This window comes from Tachyglossus aculeatus, chromosome 10 (assembly GCF_015852505.1).
Source record: "Tachyglossus aculeatus isolate mTacAcu1 chromosome 10, mTacAcu1.pri, whole genome shotgun sequence".
Lineage (NCBI taxonomy): Eukaryota > Metazoa > Chordata > Mammalia > Monotremata > Tachyglossidae > Tachyglossus > Tachyglossus aculeatus.
Genome location: NC_052075.1, coordinates 44,087,128 through 44,107,624, shown reverse-complemented (window position 1 = coordinate 44,107,624; position 20,497 = coordinate 44,087,128). Strand labels below are relative to the sequence as shown.

The 20,497-nt window shown below is 43.4% G+C and overlaps 1 protein-coding gene across 2 annotated transcripts; it reads right to left on the bottom strand.

Annotated features, from left to right (window-relative positions):
* Positions 1-1,624: 1,624 nt before the first annotated feature.
* LOC119933344 (carboxypeptidase A2-like) lies at positions 1,625-20,056 on the bottom strand. Of its 2 annotated transcripts, XM_038752814.1 has the most exons (11): positions 19,992-20,056; positions 16,465-16,546; positions 14,835-14,969; positions 13,994-14,089; positions 11,762-11,863; positions 10,310-10,408; positions 8,848-8,958; positions 7,316-7,406; positions 5,289-5,488; positions 4,795-4,879; positions 1,625-1,812 (listed from the first exon to the last, which is right to left on the bottom strand). In XM_038752814.1, the coding sequence occupies exons 1-11, from the start codon at positions 20,054-20,056 to the stop codon at positions 1,625-1,627; spliced, it is 1,254 nt and encodes a 417-aa protein (XP_038608742.1). The 2 variants fall into 2 exon arrangements, with proteins under 2 accessions (XP_038608742.1, XP_038608743.1); XM_038752815.1 differs by lacking the exon at positions 13,994-14,089.
* Between the last annotated feature and the right edge of the window lie 441 nt (positions 20,057-20,497).

Sequence of the window (20,497 nt, the reverse complement as noted above, 5' to 3'; positions counted from 1 at the left end):
CACTTGTAAACCATGTTCATTCATTCATTCATTCAATCGTATTTATTGAGCGCTTACTGTGTGCAGAGCTCTGTACCAAGAGCTTGGAAGTACAAGTTGGCAACATATAGAGACGGTCCCTACCCAACAGTGGGCTGATGTGCTAGATGTTTCAGAGTCGTTGAGGGTTTCCAATTTAGATCCTCAGACCATTTTGAAGCTTTGTGGGAGTGTCCTAGCAGTATCGCTTATAGGTTGATGTTAGTACAGTGCTCTGCACACAGTAAGCAGTCAATAAATACGATTGAATGAATTAATTCTCTTGAATTTCACTTTTCAGCCTATGTTCACTGTTTCCCACAGAGAATAATTAGGATGAGAGTCCCAAAATTATACAGGAATTTTCACTGCCTCTTAAAATATCATCCATGATCTTTTTCTGACAATTCAGATGAAGCGTCATCGTTAATCTTTCGGCATGGGACTAACAGAAGGCTCCACACAGGCTGAACAATCTTTGTATCATCATTTACCCCTGCCAATCAATTATTTAATCAATGGCATTTATTGGGCACCTTCTAGGTGCAGAGCACGTTACTAGATAGTGGGAGAGGCCAACAGAAACAGGACACCTTTTCCCTACCCTCAAGGACATTCTTTGATGCTGGAGAGCTTTTTGCTAGGGTCTTGATGAGTCTAATGATTTGAAAGAGACCCAAGGAAACAACAATTCAGAGGTTGTAAGGGTGGGACATGAGATGAGTATACCTTATACATTAGGTATAAGATAAGAGAGAGCGAGAGTTAGACCAGAGTACTTCTCTGCAGATAAATAGCTCAGAAGAATTCCTAAGATCCCCTTCATTTTTCCCTAAACACCTCACTGGTTCACTCGTTTCATGACGTTTTCAGTTCTTTTAATTGGATTATTATGGAAGTAGATAAATGACGCTAATGCAAGAAAGATAAATGCAAACTAACTTATTCTCTTAACTACTCACTTCATCAGGGCCTACTCTACACACATGCGCAAACAGGCACGCGCTCACGTCACTTTTCTAAGTTATATGCTCCGTATAAGGGGTCCAAATGGATCACTCAACTCCACTTCAGGATCCGAATGATCCCAATTAATCAATCAGTTGTATTTATTGAGCGCTTCCTGTGTGCAGAGCACTGTACTAAGCACTTGGGAAGTACAAGTTGGCAACATATAGAGACAGTCCCTACCCAACAGTGGGCTCACAGTCTAATCGGATGGTTGGCCAGCTTTCCACGCACTTAGACCCTCCCCCCAAAACTCTCAACCACCACTACCTTTCTGCCCCGACCCAAGGTTAATACGCAGAGGAGGAAGATGGAGTCAATGCACCTTAACAAAGGTTCCTCTCAAGACCCAAGATCTCCACACAGTGACTCCACATGAGACCCGGGCCTCGCCTCCCAATGGCAATTTGACCGGCTGCCCCTGGAGGAAGTCACTAAGAGACACAAAACTATACACCAAGATCACACGACAGTCGACACAGACATCAGACCTAACCTGGGTTTTGCAGCCCAGCAAACTGAGGAGGAAATTATCACATGGAAACAGTGGTTTTCGGTGGAAAATGCTATTTTAATCCCAGCGGTCTTTTCTCTTCTTCTAGTATGGGTGGTCTCGCACGTGCTCCATGATGGTCTTCAGGCCCAGCCAGGTCTCCTCGGCGGTGGGAATGATTTGATTAGCCGGCAGGAGGAAGCCATGGAGACCTGTATCTCTCAGCTCAAAGGCAAAGGAGTATTTGATGCCGTAGTCATAGGACCAGTCAATGCTACCGCCACTGGCTTGGTCTGAAGGACAAAAGAGAACAGCGTTCGATTCCGATGACTTTCTGGGATCACCCCCAGGTGAAATAACACTAATAATAATGGCATAGTAAAACCAACATCTTGAAATTTAAATTGCGCTTTTAAAATTTTCAGACCTCTTTAGCATCCTCTTCTCATTTTATCCACAGAACATGCCCCCCAGGAAGTTCTCAGGTGGGCAACTAAAGTATCAACTCCTCTACTAAATAAACAACTATGTTACTTAAGAGCCTATAACTTTTTTAATAGTATTTGTTATTAATCACTTACCACATGCCAGGCACTGTAATAAGGGGCTAGGGTAGATATAAGCTAATCAGATTGGATATAGTCCATGTCCCACATAGGGCTCACAGTCTTAATCCCCATTTTACAGATGAGGTAACTGAAAGAGAAGTGAAGTGACTTTCCCAAGGTCACACGGCAGACAAGTGGCAGAACCAGGATAAGAACCCAGTTCCTTCAGAATCCCAGGTGTGTGCTCTATCCACTAGGCCATGCTGCTTCTCACTTTCCACACCTAATTTTGTATTTTCCAAGCACTTAGTATGGTGCATTACATTCAGATGATCCTCAATAAACACTACAATTACTACCCCGCCCAATTTATAGAGTCTAGCTCTATTCAGAGCCTTTTTTCCACATTCTTCGCATGGCTTGAGCCTACATGGGAGTTTGTGAAACCTTTTCCCAGGGGTCTAGACCACTTTGGGTCCCTCTGGATCCAAAATCATTAGTAGTGAGTAACATCCATTATGAATTCTGACAGCGGTAACAGGGCCCTGATGATTCTCCCCCTCTGGACTGTAAGCTTGTTGTGGGCAAGGAATTTGTCTGTTTATTGTTATATTTATTCTCCCAACCATTTAGTACAGTGATCTGCACATAGTAAGTGCTCAATAAATACTACTACTAATAATAACAATGTCATTAATTAAGCACTTACATGCAAAGCACTGTTCAAAGCGCTGGGGAGGTTACAAGGTGATCAGGTTGTCCCACAAGGGGGGTCACAGTCTTAATCCCCATTTTACAGATGAGGGAACTGAGGCACAGAGAAGTTAAGTGACCTGCCCGAAGTCACACAGCTGACAATTGGTGGAGGTGGGATTTGAACCCATGACCTCTGACTCCAAAGCCCGGGCTCTTTCCATTGAACCATGCAGCTTCAATTTACTAGTGAGTAAATGGGTGAATGAATGATTTCCAGCATGACAGCATCTCCACGGGGCAGTTGACGGAGGAGGAGGATAGGTAACCCTCCCAAAGCATCTTCTGTCTTGAAAATTCTCACCTGGGATGCCGAACACGGAAAATGTTTCCACCCACATCCAAAGGCCGCCCCAACTAGGGTGGAACGTGGCAGGTGTTTCCTGTGTTCCTTACAGTGTGTACAACATCGTGGGGTGTGAGAGTGAAGAAGAAAACCACCCCATCTAAACTGGTAGATAGATAGTGATTGTTTATGGGCTTGGGAGTCAGAGGTCATGGGTTCAAATCCCTGCTCCGCCGCTTGTCAGCTGTGTGACTGTGGGCAAGTCACTTAACTTCTCTGTGCCTGTTACCTCATCTGTAAAATGGGGATTAAGACTGTGAGCCCCACGTGGGACAACCTGATCACCTTATATCCTCCCCAGCGCTTAGAACAGTGCTTTGCACATAGTAAGGGCTTAACAAATACCAAAATTATTATTATTATTAGGCTGGAATGAAGCCAGGAAACAGAAGTCACTTTACGTAGGAAATACGAATGTCATTATCATGACTGTGCTCTGCACACAGTAAGCGCTCAATAAATACGATTGCATGAATGAATGAATGAATGAATGAATGAATGACTGGTTTTGTGTCTCATATGGAAGGCCACACAGCGCCCCCCAGTGCTAATCTTGGGGGTTGCATCACTATGAATAATAATAATAGTAATAATAATGGCATTTATTATTAATAATAATGGTATTTGTTCAGCGCTTACTATGTGCAAAGCACGGTTCTAAGCGCTGGGGAGGTTACAAGGTGATCAGGTTGTCCCACGGGGGCTCACAGTTTTAATCCCCATTTTACAGATGAGGTAACTGTGGCCCAGAGAAGTTAAGTTCATTCATTCATTCATTCAATCGTCTTTATTGAGCGCTTACTGTGTGCAGAGCACTGTACTAAGCGCTTGGGAAGTACAAGTCGGCACCATATAGAGACGGTCCCTACCCAACAGTGGGCTCACAGTCTAGAAGGGGGAGACAGAGAACAAAACAAAACATATTAACAAAATAAAATAAATAGAATAAATATGTAGAAATAAAATGAATAAATAGAGTAATAAATACGTACAAACATATATACATATATACAGGCGTTGTGGAGAGGGGAAGGAGGTAAGGCGGGGGGATGGGGAGGGGCGCTTACTTTGTGCAGAGCACTGGACTAAGAGCTTGGAAAGTACAAGTTGGGAACACATAGAGACAGTCCCTACCCAACAATAGGCTCACAGTCTTGAAGTGGGGGCACAGTACAGTGCTCTGCACACAACAAGTGCTCAATAAATACCACTAATTGAATGACTGATTTTGAGGCCAGACCCGTGGAAGAAATCCCGTCATAGTCAACTCCATTCTAATGAAGTGCTTTATATAATTAAGCAGCCTAGGAACTGGGCTTTTAATAATAATAATGATGGTATTTGTTAAGCACTTATTGTGTGCCAAGCATTGTTCTAACCGCTGGTAGGTAGGTAAACCCTACACTTTCTGATCTAGACAAATTCCATCACTAGATACTAAAGGGGATAATGTAGTAGTAGTAGTAGTAGTAGTAGTAGTAGTAGTAGTAGTAGTAGTAGTAGTAGTAGTAGTAGTAATATTGTAGCTTATGGGCTTGAATGATTTCCATTATAGATCAGTCCTGGTTGACTGTCCATGGCTCACCACAATGGGTCTTTTGAAATCTCAGAGCACATCCGATACTTACAGATGATGGAACAAATGGGTCCCACTTTGTAGTTGGTACCGTACAAGCTTGTCAACGCTTGGGCAGCAGAATTGGCCAAGATATTCTGGGAAAGAGAATTAAGCAAAAATGAGAAGAAGAGCCACTCACCACCCCCAAGAGAATGGATATGGTGATGGTTTTACGATCCATTCTGCTCGCTCCGCTCAACTGTGGCCCATTGAACTGACTGCTAGCTGGGGTTCCTTGAAGCTAATGTGGTTTTAGGGTCAGTGACCCTCTTATTTGATGAATTCTTCAAAGATGGGCTCTCCCTGAGCCAAAGTATCTAATTGACTATAGCCATCCCCAGCTAACCTATCATGCCTTTCCAACCCTCTATGGTGCAGGGAAGCAAGAGTAAAAATGTAGACCTTGGTCCCCTGTTACTTGAACAGTGGGAAAAATGGGGATGGGGAGGGGCTAATTTTCAAATAATGCCAGAACCGGAAAGGCCAAGGACTGCAGTAACTCACCAGTTCGTCAAAGTCATCCAACTTCGTGCATTTATATCCGTAGGGGTACATCAGTAGCTGGGAGTAACTGTGAAGGGTGATGAAGGCTTTGATGTTGCCATGGCTCTTGATAAACTCTACGATGGATTGCACTTCCACTTCAGAGTTGGCGCTGGGTCCATGGTAGGAATCAGAGCAGGGGTTGTTACTCGCTCCAGGTCCTGCACCCAGAAATATATGATAATAATAATAATAATGATAATAATAATGGCATTTATTAAGTGCTTACTATGTGCAAAGCACTGTTCTAAGTGCTAGGGAGGTTACAAGGTGATCAGGTTGTCCCACGGGGGTCTCACAGTCTTAATCCCCATTTTATAGATGAGGTAACTGAGGCACAGAGAAGTTAAGTGACTTGCCCAAAGTCACACAGCTGACAATTGACAGAGGTGGGATTTGAACCTTTGACCTCTGACTCCAAAGCCCGTGCTCTTTCCACTGAGCCACGCTGCTTCCCCATATGATGTATGATGTAAGGAGATGCTACTAAACTGAAGATGTTTGCAACCAGAGGCTGATTGGGTTCTTCCTCTTAGGAAAGAAAATCTGATTTATTCTGATATTTCAAATAAGCAGGGCTTATTTGCCCTGCTCCCTATCATCATTATCATCATCAATCATATTTATTGAGCGCTTACTGTGTGCAGAGCACTGTACTAAGCGCTTGGGAAGTACAAGTTATCTGATCCTTCTTCTTCCTCCTACTCCTTCTATTTGCAAATCTTATGTATGTTTGATGATGATGGTGGTATTTGTTAAATGCGTACTATGCGCCAAGCACTGTACTAAACCCCGGAGTGGATGCAAGCAAATCGGATTAGACACAGTCCCTGTCCCCCATTGAGTCTTAATCCCCATTTTACAGATGAGGTATCTGAGGCATAGAGAAGTGAAGTGACTTTCCCAAGGTCACACAGCAGACAAGTGGCAGAGCTAGGATTAGAACCCATGACCTTCTGACTCTAGGGCCCATGCTCTGTCCACCGGGCCATGCTATTTCTCTATTTGCTTAACAAATACTATCTTTTTAAAAACGAGCAATTAAGTGGTGATGAGGGGAGAAGGGAGCTTTTATGATAGCCCCAGAGTAACCCACTAATGGCCATGGTCGATCGATTTGATCATCTTGGGAGTTTGGGTTGGCGGGGAGGTCCTAATATCAGTGGGCCAGGAGCAGCTGCCCATTTTACCCTTTTATTAAAGCATCCGTGTTCCTAAAGATGTGAGTGCGAGTTTTTACACCGTTCTGCAATATCCTTAGCAAATATTCTCTAGCCCCGGAGTTGTAAGTTTCTAAATGTCCCAAGACTCCCCAGGGAATATCTCTCACCCACCCTTCCTGGCTAGCTTAGGGTTTGAGAGAATCAATCAATCAATGGTGTTATTATTTATTGAGAGAACTCCTCAGCCCTATTGGTTTAGCCATGTAAAGAGCAAGAGGAGCAGGGTAACACGGACAGAGCACATCAGTGCTTAGAGCCAGAGTGCAATCAATCAATCAATCAATCAATTAATCAATGAGCAGCCAGGCTTGCTCCAGGGTAGGGGGGTACAGCTGAATGGTAGTGGTCTATTCCAAAATGGACTGAGCCTGGGAAGGAAGGGTTCTAGCATATAGACAGTCCTGGTGCCAGCATCCAAGGGGATGGATAACTTTGATGGCTTCTTCCAATCATTCGGCTGTATTTATTGAGCCTTTACCCTGTGCACTGTAAGCTCTCGGGAAAGTACAATATGACAGAGACGGTAGACACGCTCCTTGCCCACAGTGAACTTACGGTCTAGAGGAGGAGACAGACATGGATACAAATAAATAAATTACAGATATATACATAAGTACTGCAGGGCTGAGGGAGGGGTGGATAAAAGGTGCAAATCCATTTGCAAGGGCGATGCAAAAGGGAGTGGGAGAAGAGGAAATGAGGGCTTAGCTGGGAAGCCTCTTGGAGATGTGCTTTTAAAAACGGCTAGGCTCCCTAGGTTCTAACCTCCAAAACCCGCGTCCCAATTCCTGTTTGGATCCACTCCAAAGCAGAGGCTCCCTGGGATTTTGGATCGGGTCTTCCGCCACATGCGATTCTGGAAGAGACAACCAAGAAAGAACTGATGGGCAGAGAAGAGGGAAAGAAAAAACTAAGATGCCTCAGCCAGAAATGAAAGCTCTTTGGGGATGGCCAGCTTTGGCCTCTCTCTTCCTCTGCAGTCTCGCATTTCCTCCTGCCTCCAGGCATCTCTACAAGGATGGGTGGATGGCTGGCACCTCAAGCTCAACAGGTCATCATCATCATGAATGGTATTTATTGAGCACTTACTGTGTACAGAGCACCATACTTATCACATGGGAGAGTATAATACAACAGAGTTGGTAGACACATTCCCTGAGAAGCAGTGTGGTCTAGTGGATAGTGGCATGGGCCTGGAACTCAGAAGGACCTGGGTTCTAATCCTGTCTCTGCCACTTTCCTGCTGGGTGACCTTGGCCAAGTCACTTCACTTCTCTGTGCCTCAGTTACCTCATCTCTAAACTAGGAATTAAAGCTATGAGCCCATGTGGGACAGGGACTATGTCCACCCTGATATGCTTGCATGTACCCCAGCACTTAGTACGGTACCTAGCACATAATGAGCACGTAAGAAATGCCATAAAAAAGCTTACGGTCTAGTCCAGAAGTGAATGCTTCACCTTCCCTTCCAAATCCTCTCCTCTACCTTGCTTTTGTCTCACAGTTGCACCACCATAATCCCCGTTCATCCATTCAATCATACTTATTGAGCACTCACTGTGTGCAGAACACTGTACTAAGTGCTGGGGAGAGTACGATACAACAACAAACAGATATATTCCCTGCCCACAACGAGCTTACAGTCTACCGGAGGGAAGACAGACGTTAATATAAATAAATAAATTATAGATCTGTACAAAAGTGCTGAAGGGCTGGGAGGGGGGAAGAAAAAAGGGAGCAGGTCAGGACAATGCAGAAGGGAATGGGAGAAGAAGAAAGTTGGGGCTAAGTCAGGGAAGGCCTCTCAGAGGAGATGTGCCTTCAGTAAGGCTTTGAAGGAGGGGAGAGTAATTGTCTGATGGATTTGGGGAGGAAGGGTGTTCCAGGCCAGAGGCCATTTTACAGATTACAGTAGTTGAGGCACAGAGAAGTTAAGTGATTGGCCCAAGGTCATCATTATAATCATCATCATCATCATCATTATCAACAGTATTTAGTGAGCATTTACTATGTGCAGAGCACTTGGGAGAGTACAATACAGCCCAGTTGGCAGACACGTTCCCTATCCACAGCAAGTAAATGACAGGATTAGAACGCAGGTCCTCTGACTCTCAGGCCAATACTCTTTCCACTAGACCCCACTGCAATTTGAAGATTAACCTTTAACTAATCAATTTGCATGGCCTGAAGATCCCTCTGCAAAGGCAAACTGTTTTGTTTTGTTTAGGAAAAGCTCACACTGAGATACCTTGATTAGGCCAGAGGAGAGGGAGAAGAGCCAAATTGTGACTGCTCACCTTGGTCTGAGAGAAGACGTATCCATCTGGGTTGGTGACAGGCAGCAGGAAAATATCCATGGTGTCCAAGAGCGAGGTGATGGATGGATCCTTCCCGTAATCAGATGCGATCTAAGCGGAGACAAGGGACCTGTTAGCCTCATCTTCTCTCCTGTCTTGGCCTTGGGTGGAATGAAGTTTAGGGGACAGTGGGACACTGGGGTAGGGGTGATTTTCTAATTGGGCTTAGAACGAGAATCTGATTATTTAAGATGCTCTGAAAGCCTTGACGCCTGCGGTATTGTTTGACTCTACTTAGTGAATGACGTCTGTCTACTTAAATTCAACAGCAATCCAGGTGAAGGTCCAGTCGGATTAAAGGTTCTTGACTTCCTGTCAACTGCCAGTCAATCAATCAGTGATATTTCTTGAGCTTTGACTGTGTTCAGAGCACTGTAACATTCCTATGCAACTGTTAAAAACTTCATCCCAGCTCCAAAGCTGCGTTTTAATTATGCACACACACACACATACACACACACACATATAAAATCATGTCTAGATAATGGATTTATGTTTGTAATTTGGGTCTGCTACTGCATTTTTTTAAATTGGTGAATTGACACTCCATTTTGCGGTGGACCATCTCGGAACCTTGTGAAAGGTTATTGAATGGAAGGATCTACTTAAACAGCACTCTCAGCTACCATTCATTGGTAAGAAGATTTGTCCATACTGAGCTGTCCCATGATATCAAGCCCTTACATAAATTAGGTGACTCCCTCCCTCTGGTTTTGGGTAGGACCACTTAACTTCCACCAGCACTTTTGATTTTAGTCACACCTCCACCTCGAAGGATCCATTGGCCTGGGCCCAGCACATGACTGAGCAAACAGGGTCAGGGTTCATTAATTCATTCATTCAATCGTATTTATTGAGCGCTTGCTTTGGGCAGAGCATTGTACTAAGCGCTTGGGAAGTTCAAGTTGGCAACATAGAGAGATGGTCCCTACCCAACAGCAGGCTCACAGTCTAGAAGGGGGAGACACAACAAAACATATTAACAAAATAAAATAAATAGAATAGTAAATACGTACAAGTAAAATAAATAGAGTAATAAATATGTACAAACATATATACAGGTGATGTGGGGAGGGGAAGGAGGTAGGGCGGGGGGAGGAAGGTGGGAGGAAGGAGAGGGCTCAGCCTGGGAAGGCCTCCTGGGGGAGGTGAGCTCTCAGTAGGAGGGAAAGTCAGTGCTCCACTGTTTCAACACCCTGAAAGCGGGACTGGTAATGAAAATTTAAGGGGTCCGCCCGGAGGCTCACTCACTGCCCCCCCCAACCTCAGCTGGCCACCCTGGGAGGCGGGCTATGTTGAGTGTCCCTAGGGAACGGGGTGGTGCTTGGGTAGACCCCAGGAGAAGACTCTATCATCATCATCATCATCAATCATATTTATTAAAGAGCTAAAGCACGATTACCTTGTTTGCTGTCCACAGGGCTGTAGCCTGAGTGACCCACTCTCGAGAATGGATCCCCGCGTCCAACCAGATTGCAGGTTTGTTTCCTCCCGTGCTGAACTGTAAAATGAGAAGAAAGCTTTGAAAGTCAATTATGTCACTCTCTTCCTCTCTTCTCTTCCCTCCTCCTCATAAATCTATCTAAAGATCTAAAGAGGCAGGGCTAAACTGTTAGCCTGTGATGCCTGTATCTAACTCACTCCCAAAGATTGAAGGCAAACTATAAATCCTACCCTAGCTTCGATACTTTCTATTTCAGCAAAAGACTCAATGGGGTTTCTTGTCTTTCTTGACTGGGAAAAATTGGCATTTGGGGGAGTAAAGGAGGGATGTGGGTCCTGGCTGATAGTTGTCTGGGCTATATTTACGGATTTGTTCATGCGCCACTGCCCCTTGCCTCCGTGGTGCTCAAGCTATGGTACAAAGAACTTCTCATTACTCAAGGTGCTCAAACCCTGTCGTCTATACTAAAAGAAGTAAGGGAAGGCACGGTAAAAATAATAGGGAGGGGAGGTGTAAACAAGGGAGGTAATTGGAGAGGGAATGGGTGATGAAAGAGAGGGGGTGGAAGGAAAGATGTGGCAGAGGGAGACTCAGCGTTGGCAAATCTGGGGTGGAATAGAAGCAGAGCAACCTCCAAAGAAATGAAGATCAGGTATTGCTTGTCTGCAAATAATAATAATAACATATGTTAAGCACTTGCAATGTACTAAGCACTGGGGTAGACTGCAAGATAATCAAGTCCCACTGGAACTCACAGTCTAAGTAGGAGGGAAAACAGGTAGAGTCCCCGTTTTGCAGATGAGAGAACAGAGGGACAGAGAAGTTAGGTAACTTAACCAAGATCTCATAGCAGACAAGTGGCAGAGCCGAGATTAGAACCCAGGTCCTCTGACTCCCAGATGCATGTGCTTTCCACTAGGCCTGGGATAGTGGAAAGAACACTTGTGGCTTCCTCTAATGGAGTTCACTGCCTTCCTGAATGGTCACTTGATTGAGATTTGGGATATTCCCTTTAAAATAGCACTCTCCTCCAAAAAATACTCCCCCCTCCTGAAAAAAAAAGCAACCCTCAGCCAAAAACAGACTCCGATTAGAAGTAGTAAGTGTGTATTTAGCACCTGCTGACTAGGCCTTGATCATTCCTGATTATCAGAGATCTTAGAATCTGCAAACCTTGATTAAACCACCTCAGGGAAATTGTATATGTTGCCTACCTTTCATGTCCTGCCCCCTCTTCAGGAATGTAACACTTCCTCTTATAAACAAATTCTTGGGGTGGCCCTAAGGCAGGGGGCTGGGACATTTCAGAACAGATGTGGCTATTGCCTAGAAAGTTCTGGGCCTCTAACAAACTTATAGGGATTCTGGAGCTTTGGCCAGGGGGATTTGCTAGAGACCTGGAGCCCATACCTTAAGCACATTCATGGGTCGGTTTTCAAAAGAACTTCCAATTTGCAGTTTGCTCACAAGGGTGGGGTACGCAGCGGCAAGTTGGTCCATCTCCTGGAAAATCTGAAATTTAAAGAGTTAGACAGGAGTAGGTTTGATAAGTAACTGGTAATTTGTTCACAGTGGTATTTATTAAGTGTTTCCTATGCGCTGAGCATCGGGCTAATCCCTGAGGTAGATACAGTCAGTTCTGCCAAACTAAGTGCTTTCACTACTTCATGGCTCTCAAACAGTGTGAGTCAGTGCGAATGGAATATGGGATGGGATGTCAGAAGAAGTTGTGCAAATGTGGGACATTGGTCATGTGAATTTTCCTTAATTAGGGGTTCCTCGAGGTTATACTCCCCATGATACCAGAGAACTAACCATGCTAGATCAATCAGTCAATCAATCGCATTTATTGAGCGCTTACTGTGTGCAGAGCACTGTACTAAGCGCTTGGGAAGTACAAGTTGGCAACATATAGAGATGGTCCCTACCCAACAGTGGGCTCACAGTCTAGAAGGGGGAGACAGAGAACAAAACAGAGAACAAAACAAAACATATTAACAAAATAAAATAAAATAAAAAATAAAATAAAATAATATAATATAATATAAAATAATATAAAATAATAAAATAAAATAAAATAAAATAAAATAAAATAAAATAAATAAAATAAAAATAAAGATCCAGTTAGATATAGGGACTGACCAATCTGGCAGGAATCACCATCTACAAGGTTGGGAGGGCAGATGTCTTCTCCTCATTTTACAGGGGAGGAAATTGAGGCTTGGACAGGTCACATAGGAGGGCAAAGCTAGTATTAGAGCTTAGATCTTCAAACACCCAGCCCAATGTTCTTTTCTACTAGGCCACGCCTCATGTTGACTTTTCTCCTTTCTCCCTTCATTCTACCAACTTCAATTTGAGGATTAGTGAAGTCAGAGAAAACTCAAGGTGGAGACGGGGACTCCCAGTCCACCACAAGGGATCTGGTAGGGTGACATTTACAGGTAATGAAAAAAGCCTTCTTCTTATGACATTGTTAAAACTAACAGCTCTACCTTCTTCTCTCACAAGCCACTTAACACTCCCCCTGCTCAACACCCTACCTTGTTCCCCATCTTGTTAGCACCTCTTTTTGTAGTAGTCATGCCCCTGGCTTCAAGGAGTTTACAATCTAGTGAGAATTTACAATCTAATAATATTTCAACATTTTATCTCATTTTTCTAAAAACAAGCCTGTGAATAATCAGGGTCATATATTTACCCTGTCTTAAACTGGAAAACAAGTTTATAAAAGTGTCTGTAAGCTCCTTGTGGACAGTGATCTCTACACCTACTCTTATTTTTTTGTGGTGTTTGTTAAGTGCTTACTCTGTGCCAGGCACTGCATTAAAAGCTGGGGTATAATCAAACTAATCAAGTTAGACACAGTCCATGTCCCACGTGGGGCTCACAGACTTAATCCCTAGTTTACAGAACAACACTATTGCATTATGCTCTCCTAAATGCATAATACAGTGCTTTGCACACTGTAAGCATTGAATAAAAATCATTAATGATTGACTAGCTCAAATTCAGTGGCTGAGCTAACAGAAAGGTCAGCAAAAGAGACAACCTTTACATACGCACAATGCCTTAAGCCTGAAGATCCCACATTGACCTTTTCAGCTTCAGTGGCTTCTTCTTCAAGTTCAAGGACAGCTTTGAATATAAAGGACCTCATTAGCTGAGAAACCACCGAAGTGCTAGGGAATCTACATAGTTAAAGTGGGGCAATTCGTCCTGGTGCTATTTACCTAACTACTTTTGATCTACACTAAATTTGGAAGTTTAAATTTGAGGGGATTTGTGATATACAGGAGGGTTTGAGCTGGAGGAGGGACACTAGGATGAGAGAGGGGAACACTATAGTGGGGGAAGAGACAGAATAGTAGGGAAGGAGGGGAAATTAGGAGAAGAGATGAGGTTGTGGGTGAGGGTTCAGCTGCTGAACCCTACCCCATCTATGGAAAGGGTCCAAAATGCAGCTTTCCCCATCTGACAACTAGGCACATTTTTGATTGTCCCCTGGAGTGCTCTGACCAAGGCTCTCACAGATTCCTTGTATTAGTTTGTCCTGCAATAGTATTATTGCATCTAGGAACCGAGTCCACATCCATAAATGATGGAGTGGAGGTATCACCTGGAAATGAAAGGAGAATTTACCTCATCCAAGGAATGGTAGGCCCCGAAGTTGAAGCCACTACTACGTTCTTGCCTCTGGTTCATTAGCATCTCTTCATTTTCTTCATCCAGCAGGACCTAAATAAATTAGATGAGGATTGTCTGGCTAGAAGGAAGAAGTTTTACATTAACGATATTCAAAATACAGGTGACCCCAGAAGATTCACAGACAGCTCAGAAGGCACGCCACTCTGGGTTGGATCTACAAATCAGTATTTGTCTACCACGGGCACACCCTTTGAGATTTGGCCGGAGAACAATTACCAGTTTGGATTCTAGAACCCGAAGTTTCCTGGTCTGTCAATGTCCGTCTGCGGCTTTTATAATAATAATAATGATAATAATAATAATGGTATCTGTTAAGCACTTACTACGTGAGAGGCACTGTATTAAGCGCTGGGGTGGGTACAAGCAAATTGGGTTGGATATAGTTCCTGTTCCTCATGAGGCTCACAGTCTCAATCCTCATTTTACAGATGAGGTAACTGAGGTCTAGAGAGATTAAATGACTTCTATGGTAGACTAAACTCCTTCTATTTGGCAACCTTGGCCAAACCACAAGTATCAGAGCTGGATAAGGAGCAGGAGAAACAACAATAGAAAGGAAAACTGAAACCAGACAGTGGAGACCAGTTAGGGCACTTCAGAGTTGGTTCAAGTTGTTCTATCAGTAGGGTGGCCAGACATGTGGTTAGACTCAGGGAAAAATAAGAGAAATGGTTTTTGACAAGTGGATGGTTTAGGCCCAGAGAGATCACTTTCGAAATCAAGGATGAAGGAGCTTGTTGGTCCATTTTTAACCAGAGGGAAGAAGGAGACCCACCTGCAGGTCTTTGATCATAACAGAGTAAGCAATCCCTTGGGACTCCAAGAAAATTTTGACATCTTGGAGGCTGCTGAAGGGAATTCGGACATGAACAGTTTGCTCTGGGACGGTAGGCGATCTCCAGAAATCAATCTGAAAGCAAAAATCAGACAGATACCATTAGAACTGCATGCTCTCCCAAGGCAAGAAAATCCTTCTTTTTCCTTTATCCAGCCAAGCACTTGAACTACTGCACTATTGAGATGGGGTTGGTTTCAGGAATTCTGAGTATTGGCATATTAGCTAACGCACATGCTGCATGTTACGTGTCTAAAAAAGCTTTGAAAAATTCAGTAGACTGAAAGTTTATTGAAATGCAGGCTAGTTGAACATTATAGCAAGGTGAACCATTTCATTGTAATCAGTCACTGATGTAGCCCTAGAAATCTGGATGAAGAATTGGTGCTCTGTGCACTGTCAGAGAAGCCCAGAAAGGATTTAGCCTTTCTACTTCTTTTTGGGCAGATTAGCTTTGATACTTATTCCATCCCCAATCAATCAATCAATCGTATTTATTGAGCGCTTACTGTGTGCAGAGCACTGTACTAAGCACTTGGGAAGTACAAGTTGGCAACATATAGAGACAGTCCCTACCCAACAGTGGGCTCACAGTCTAAAAAATCCCACAGCATTTATGTTCTTACCCTTATATTCTGCCAGCTCCTTATGGACAGGGGATGTGCATACCAGCTCTGTTGCATTCTGCACTCTTCCAAGCGCTTGGTACTGCTTTTGTTTTTCTTTTTTTTGTTTTTGAAGGCATTTGTAAAGCACTTACTATGTGTCGAACACTGTTCTAACCGCTGGGGTAGATGCAAGTTAATTAAGTTGAATACAGTCCCTATCCCATGTGGGGCTAGCAGTCTAAGTAGGAGGAAGAACAGGAGAATTGAGGCACAGAGAAGTAAAGTCATTTGCCCATGGTCACAGAGCAAGCAATTGGCTTAGATGGGATTAGAACCCAGGTTCTCTGATTCTCAGGCCCTTGCTCTTTACATTAGGCCATACAAACGATAAATACCATTGATTAATTGATTTCACCCATTTGTAACTTATTTTAATGTCTATCACCCCCTCTAAACTGTAAGTTCCAGGTTGGCAGGGATCTTGTCTACCAACTCTACTCAAGTGCTTAGTATAGTGCAGTACACATAGCAAGCACTCAATAATGTCTGCTGTATGACTTTGGGCAAGTCACTTCACTTCTCTGCGCCTCAGTTTCCTCATCTGTAAAATGGGGGTTAAGACTGTAAGCCCCATGTTGGGACAGGGACTGTGTCCAACCTGATTAGCTTGTATCTACCCCAGTGCTTAGAACAGTGTCTGGTAATAGTAAGCGCTTAACAGACACCATTAAAAAAATACCACTTGATTGATGGATTAATTGGGAAAACTTTCTCCATCAAATCAATCATTGGTATTTATTCAGGATTTACTGTATGCAGAGCACTAACTGCTTGGAATACCACAGTAGATTTAGTAGTCACATTCCCTGCCTTCAAAGGGCTTACAATCTAATGGGGGAGACATACTTTACAAACAGAAAGATTAAAAATAATAATAAATAGATGAAATAAATAATGGATACCTCAAGATGATCTTGTGCCTCTAGTTGCTCCAGGTTCTGGATCTGTTCTTCATTCCTCGGTATTATCTCAAGAACCTGATGTCTGAAAAGGAAAAACAAACCACAACCTTTACCTTTAAACTAAGCTGAAACAATTGTTTCGATTGCTATAATGATGCTTCCTCTATTTGTCATTCTTCAGTGGGTAAGAGGTTGATGCCGAAACAACCTGATAATGTACTGACCACAAAACTGCTTTGCTTCCCTCAAGAATATCAGCGTTGCCTGAGTAGCTGAAAGCAGTTCATTCATTCCTTCATTCAATCGTATTTATTGAGCGCTTACTGTGTGCAGAGCACTGTACTAAGCGCTTGGGAAGTACAAGTTGGCAACATATAGGGACGGTCCCTACTCAACAACAGGCTCACAATCTAGAAGGGGGAGACAGACAACAAAAAGAACACATATTAACAAAATAAAATAAATAGAATAGTAAATATGTACAAGTCATACTGGCAGGGAACGAGCCATCAAAGTTCCTTTTATCTTGCTAATGGTTCACCTCAAATAACACCTGTTGCAGATAAGTTTTATCAGCTTTGGGTAACAAATTGAAAACCTGTTATGTTGGAATTTTTCAAAAAAGAGTAATTAAAAATAAAAGGAAATAAATTGGAAAGTGAACGGAGAGGCTGTGAGTGGAGTGGAAAGGTTGAAATACTCTCTCTAGAACAGGTATCAGCAGTGGAAGATGCCCTGACTCAATCCTCTCTTGTAAGAGCATTTTTAGACCTGAGAAAGTGAATTCTTGCCTGTTTAATCACTGGCCTATTGGTTGAGATTCCCTAAAAAGATATGGTCCAATTCTAATGGATACAATATGGCCTAGTGGATAAAGCATGGGGCTGGGAGTCACAAGGACCTGGGTTATAATCCCGGTTCTGTCACTTGTCTGCTGTGTGACCTTGGACAAGTCACTTCACTTCTCTGGTCCTCAGTTCCCTCATCTGCAAAATGGGGATTCAATATCTGTTCTGACTCCTATTTAGACTGTGAGCCCATAAATTCATTCATTCACTCAATCGTATTTATTGAGCATTTACTGTGTGCAGAGCACTGTATTAAGCATTTGGAAAGTACAATTCAGCAATAAAGGGAGACAATCCCTGCCCACAATGGGCTTACAGTCTAGTAGGAGGGAGACAGACATTAAAACAAGCAAACAGGCATCAATAGCATCAATATAAATAGAATTATAGATGTACACATCAAAAGTGCTTGGCACATAGTAAGCACCTAAGATAAACCACAGTTATTGTTATTACCTCATCTGTGAAATGGGGATTAAGCCTATACCATAAAAAAATGTTCAAATAGAGTTCAATAAACATTTTCCCCCTCTTGACTGAAAGTTCACTGTGGACAGGGAATGTGACTGCCAACTTGGTTTTATTGTACTCTCCCAAGTACCGAGTACAGTGCTCTGCACAAAGTAAGCACTCAGTAAATACCACTGATTGATTTATTGATAAAAAAAAATACCATTGATTACAGATCTGAAGTGGGAATCACCAGGCGCCTAAAGAGGGACAATGAAATAAGTACTTAGCGCAGTGTTCTGCACACAGTAAGGACTCCATAAATGCCATTGTTTGATTGTTTCACCTGCTTCGCAGGATTGTGTATGGCAGCATGGCCTTATGGAAAGAGTGTGGGACTGGGAGTAACAAGCCTTGATTCTATTCCCCTTGATATGCTGTTCAACCTTGGGCAAGTCACTTAACCTCTCTGGACCTCAGATTTCTCATCTGCTGTCCCTACCTCTTACACTTCAGGACAGGGACCATGTCTGATTTCATTATTTTGTATTTACCGTGGTGTTTTAACACATATCCAGCCCTTACCACATAGTAAGTGCTTATTAAATAACTAAATAAAATTTTTGGGAGCCCCATTATAATCACTCAATCAGCCAATGGTGTATATTGAGCACTTTGTGCTGAGCACTGTACAAAGCATTTGGGAGAGCAGCATCCCTTTAATGGGTTCACTCTGTTTAATGGGGCTTTGGGATTGGTTGATCAATCAATCAATCAATGGTATTTATTGAGCACTTTGTGCAGAGCACTGTACTAAGTCCTTGGAAGAGCACAATACAACAGAATTAGCAGACAGGCTCCCTGCCCTTAATGAATTTACAGGCATTTGGGATTGTGCCTTTCGGTCTAACTGGTGACCCTGCCACATACCTACAGCCAAGCACCTGTTTGTTTTCTCCAGTCGAATAATGGATATTTTTATTTCTATCTCTTCAATGCTGCAACCTAAGTATAAAAGACTTAGATTGGGCTGAAAGGCCATGATCTGATATCTGGTCATGCCTTTCATTAATCTTTAAATGCTCTGCAGGTCTTAATCCATTTCATTTCCTAATTTAGGGAATTTGCAAAAGAAGTTATCTCCTGGGTCGCTTAGATCCTTTTCCTACAGAGTAGCATTAAAAAAGTCCAATTTCTGTTCTCTTCTTTCCAAGCCCACAGGCCAAAGGCCCCACAAAGACAGAGGCCATGCCCCACAGGAGGTCCAAGATGGTGTACTTGTCTCTTGGCTCCAAACGGATACCCTTTCATCGGTTGATCAATCAATCAATCCTATTTATTGAGTGTTTACCATGTGCGGAACACTGTACTAAGAATTTGGAAGAGTACAACAGAATTTGGGGTCACGTTCCCTGCCCATGACCTTAGCCCATAAAGTTACCCCCAGTTCTCATGGGGCAGCCAGCTCTGGATGGGGCTCACAGTCTAAGTAGAGAAGTAGCATGGTTCGAGAAGCAGCGTGGCTCAGTGGCAAGAGCCCGGGCTTGGGAGTCAGAGGTCATGGGTTCTAATCCAGCCTCCACCACTTATCTGCTGTATGACCTTGGGCAAGCCGCTTAACTTCTCTGAGCCTCAGTTACCTCATCTGGAAAATGGGGATTAAGACTGTGAACCCCACGTGGGACAACCTCATCTCCTTGTGTTTCCCCCAGCGCTTAGAACAGTACTTAGCACATTGTAAGCGCTTAACAAATACCAACATTATTATCATTATTACTATTATTATTATCTGCTGTATGACCTTGGGCAAGCCGGTTAACTTCTCTGAGCCTCAGTTACCTCATCTGGAAAATGGGGGTGAAGACTGTGAGCCCCATGTGGGACAACTGATTACTTTGTATCGACCCCAGCGCTTAACAAATACCACTATTATTATTATTGGGAGGGAGCAGGAGTTAATCCCCATTCTACAGATGAGGAAACGGAGGCACAGAGAAAAGAAGTGACTTGTCCAAGGACACACAGCAGAATGGTGACTAAGATGGGATTAGAACCCAGGTCCTCTGACTCCCAGTCCTGTGCTTCCCTGGTGTCTTCCCTGGGGTCCATTGGAAGGACACTTTTCTAAATGTCCTGTGCAGCACAGTGGAGCAACAGGATGAGTCTCAGGTCCCCAGGACCTGAATCGCCCAGGCCTTTCTCAGATGGACCCCCTGAAACATAACTCACCCAACAAATGTTTCTCGGCAGTAGATTTGCCCAATTAAGGCACCAAGCAACAGGATCCACCTCATGTTTGAAGAGTTGGCCGGCGTTGAGAGTCCAGAGACCGGCCTGATCTCTATTTATAGGGACTGCGGTTGAAGTGTGCTTTATCTAAGCATTTAGGGACATTGCTCACATGCTAGAATTCCCACATTCTTCAGAAATTCTCAAGGTAATAGTCAAGATACATACTGTGCCCGGTCCCACTAATCAGCACATTTTCCATTCTGTAATTCAATGATGAGATAAACAATAAATCATCAGTGGTGAACACAGAAACTTGTTCTTTGAGCTGGGAAAGAAAACATGAATTCTTAGATCATACCAAGGACACAGGAGTGCGTCACCTCTAACTTGTCTGTTAACTATTTTTATGATCGATAACTTAAAAGGCCACAAACTGGACCCAGAAAAAATCCCAGACTACTGGCCCTGGAAATTGAAGCCTTCTTTGAATCTCCAAGCTGGTT

Bases quoted from the DNA above. Each gene is read 5' to 3' on its own strand.
- LOC119933344 (XM_038752814.1), bottom strand. From the start codon at position 20,056: ATGAGGTGGATCCTGTTGCTTGGTGCCTTAATTGGGCAAATCTACTGC. The intron at 10,409-11,761 runs GTATGGGCTCCA...CTCATTTTACAG, and splicing joins GACCCATGAATGTGCTTAAG to TTCAGCACGGGAGGAAACAA. The intron at 7,407-8,847 runs GTGAGCAGTCAC...TGTCTCTTCCAG, and splicing joins ACGTCTTCTCTCAGACCAAG to AATCGCATGTGGCGGAAGAC.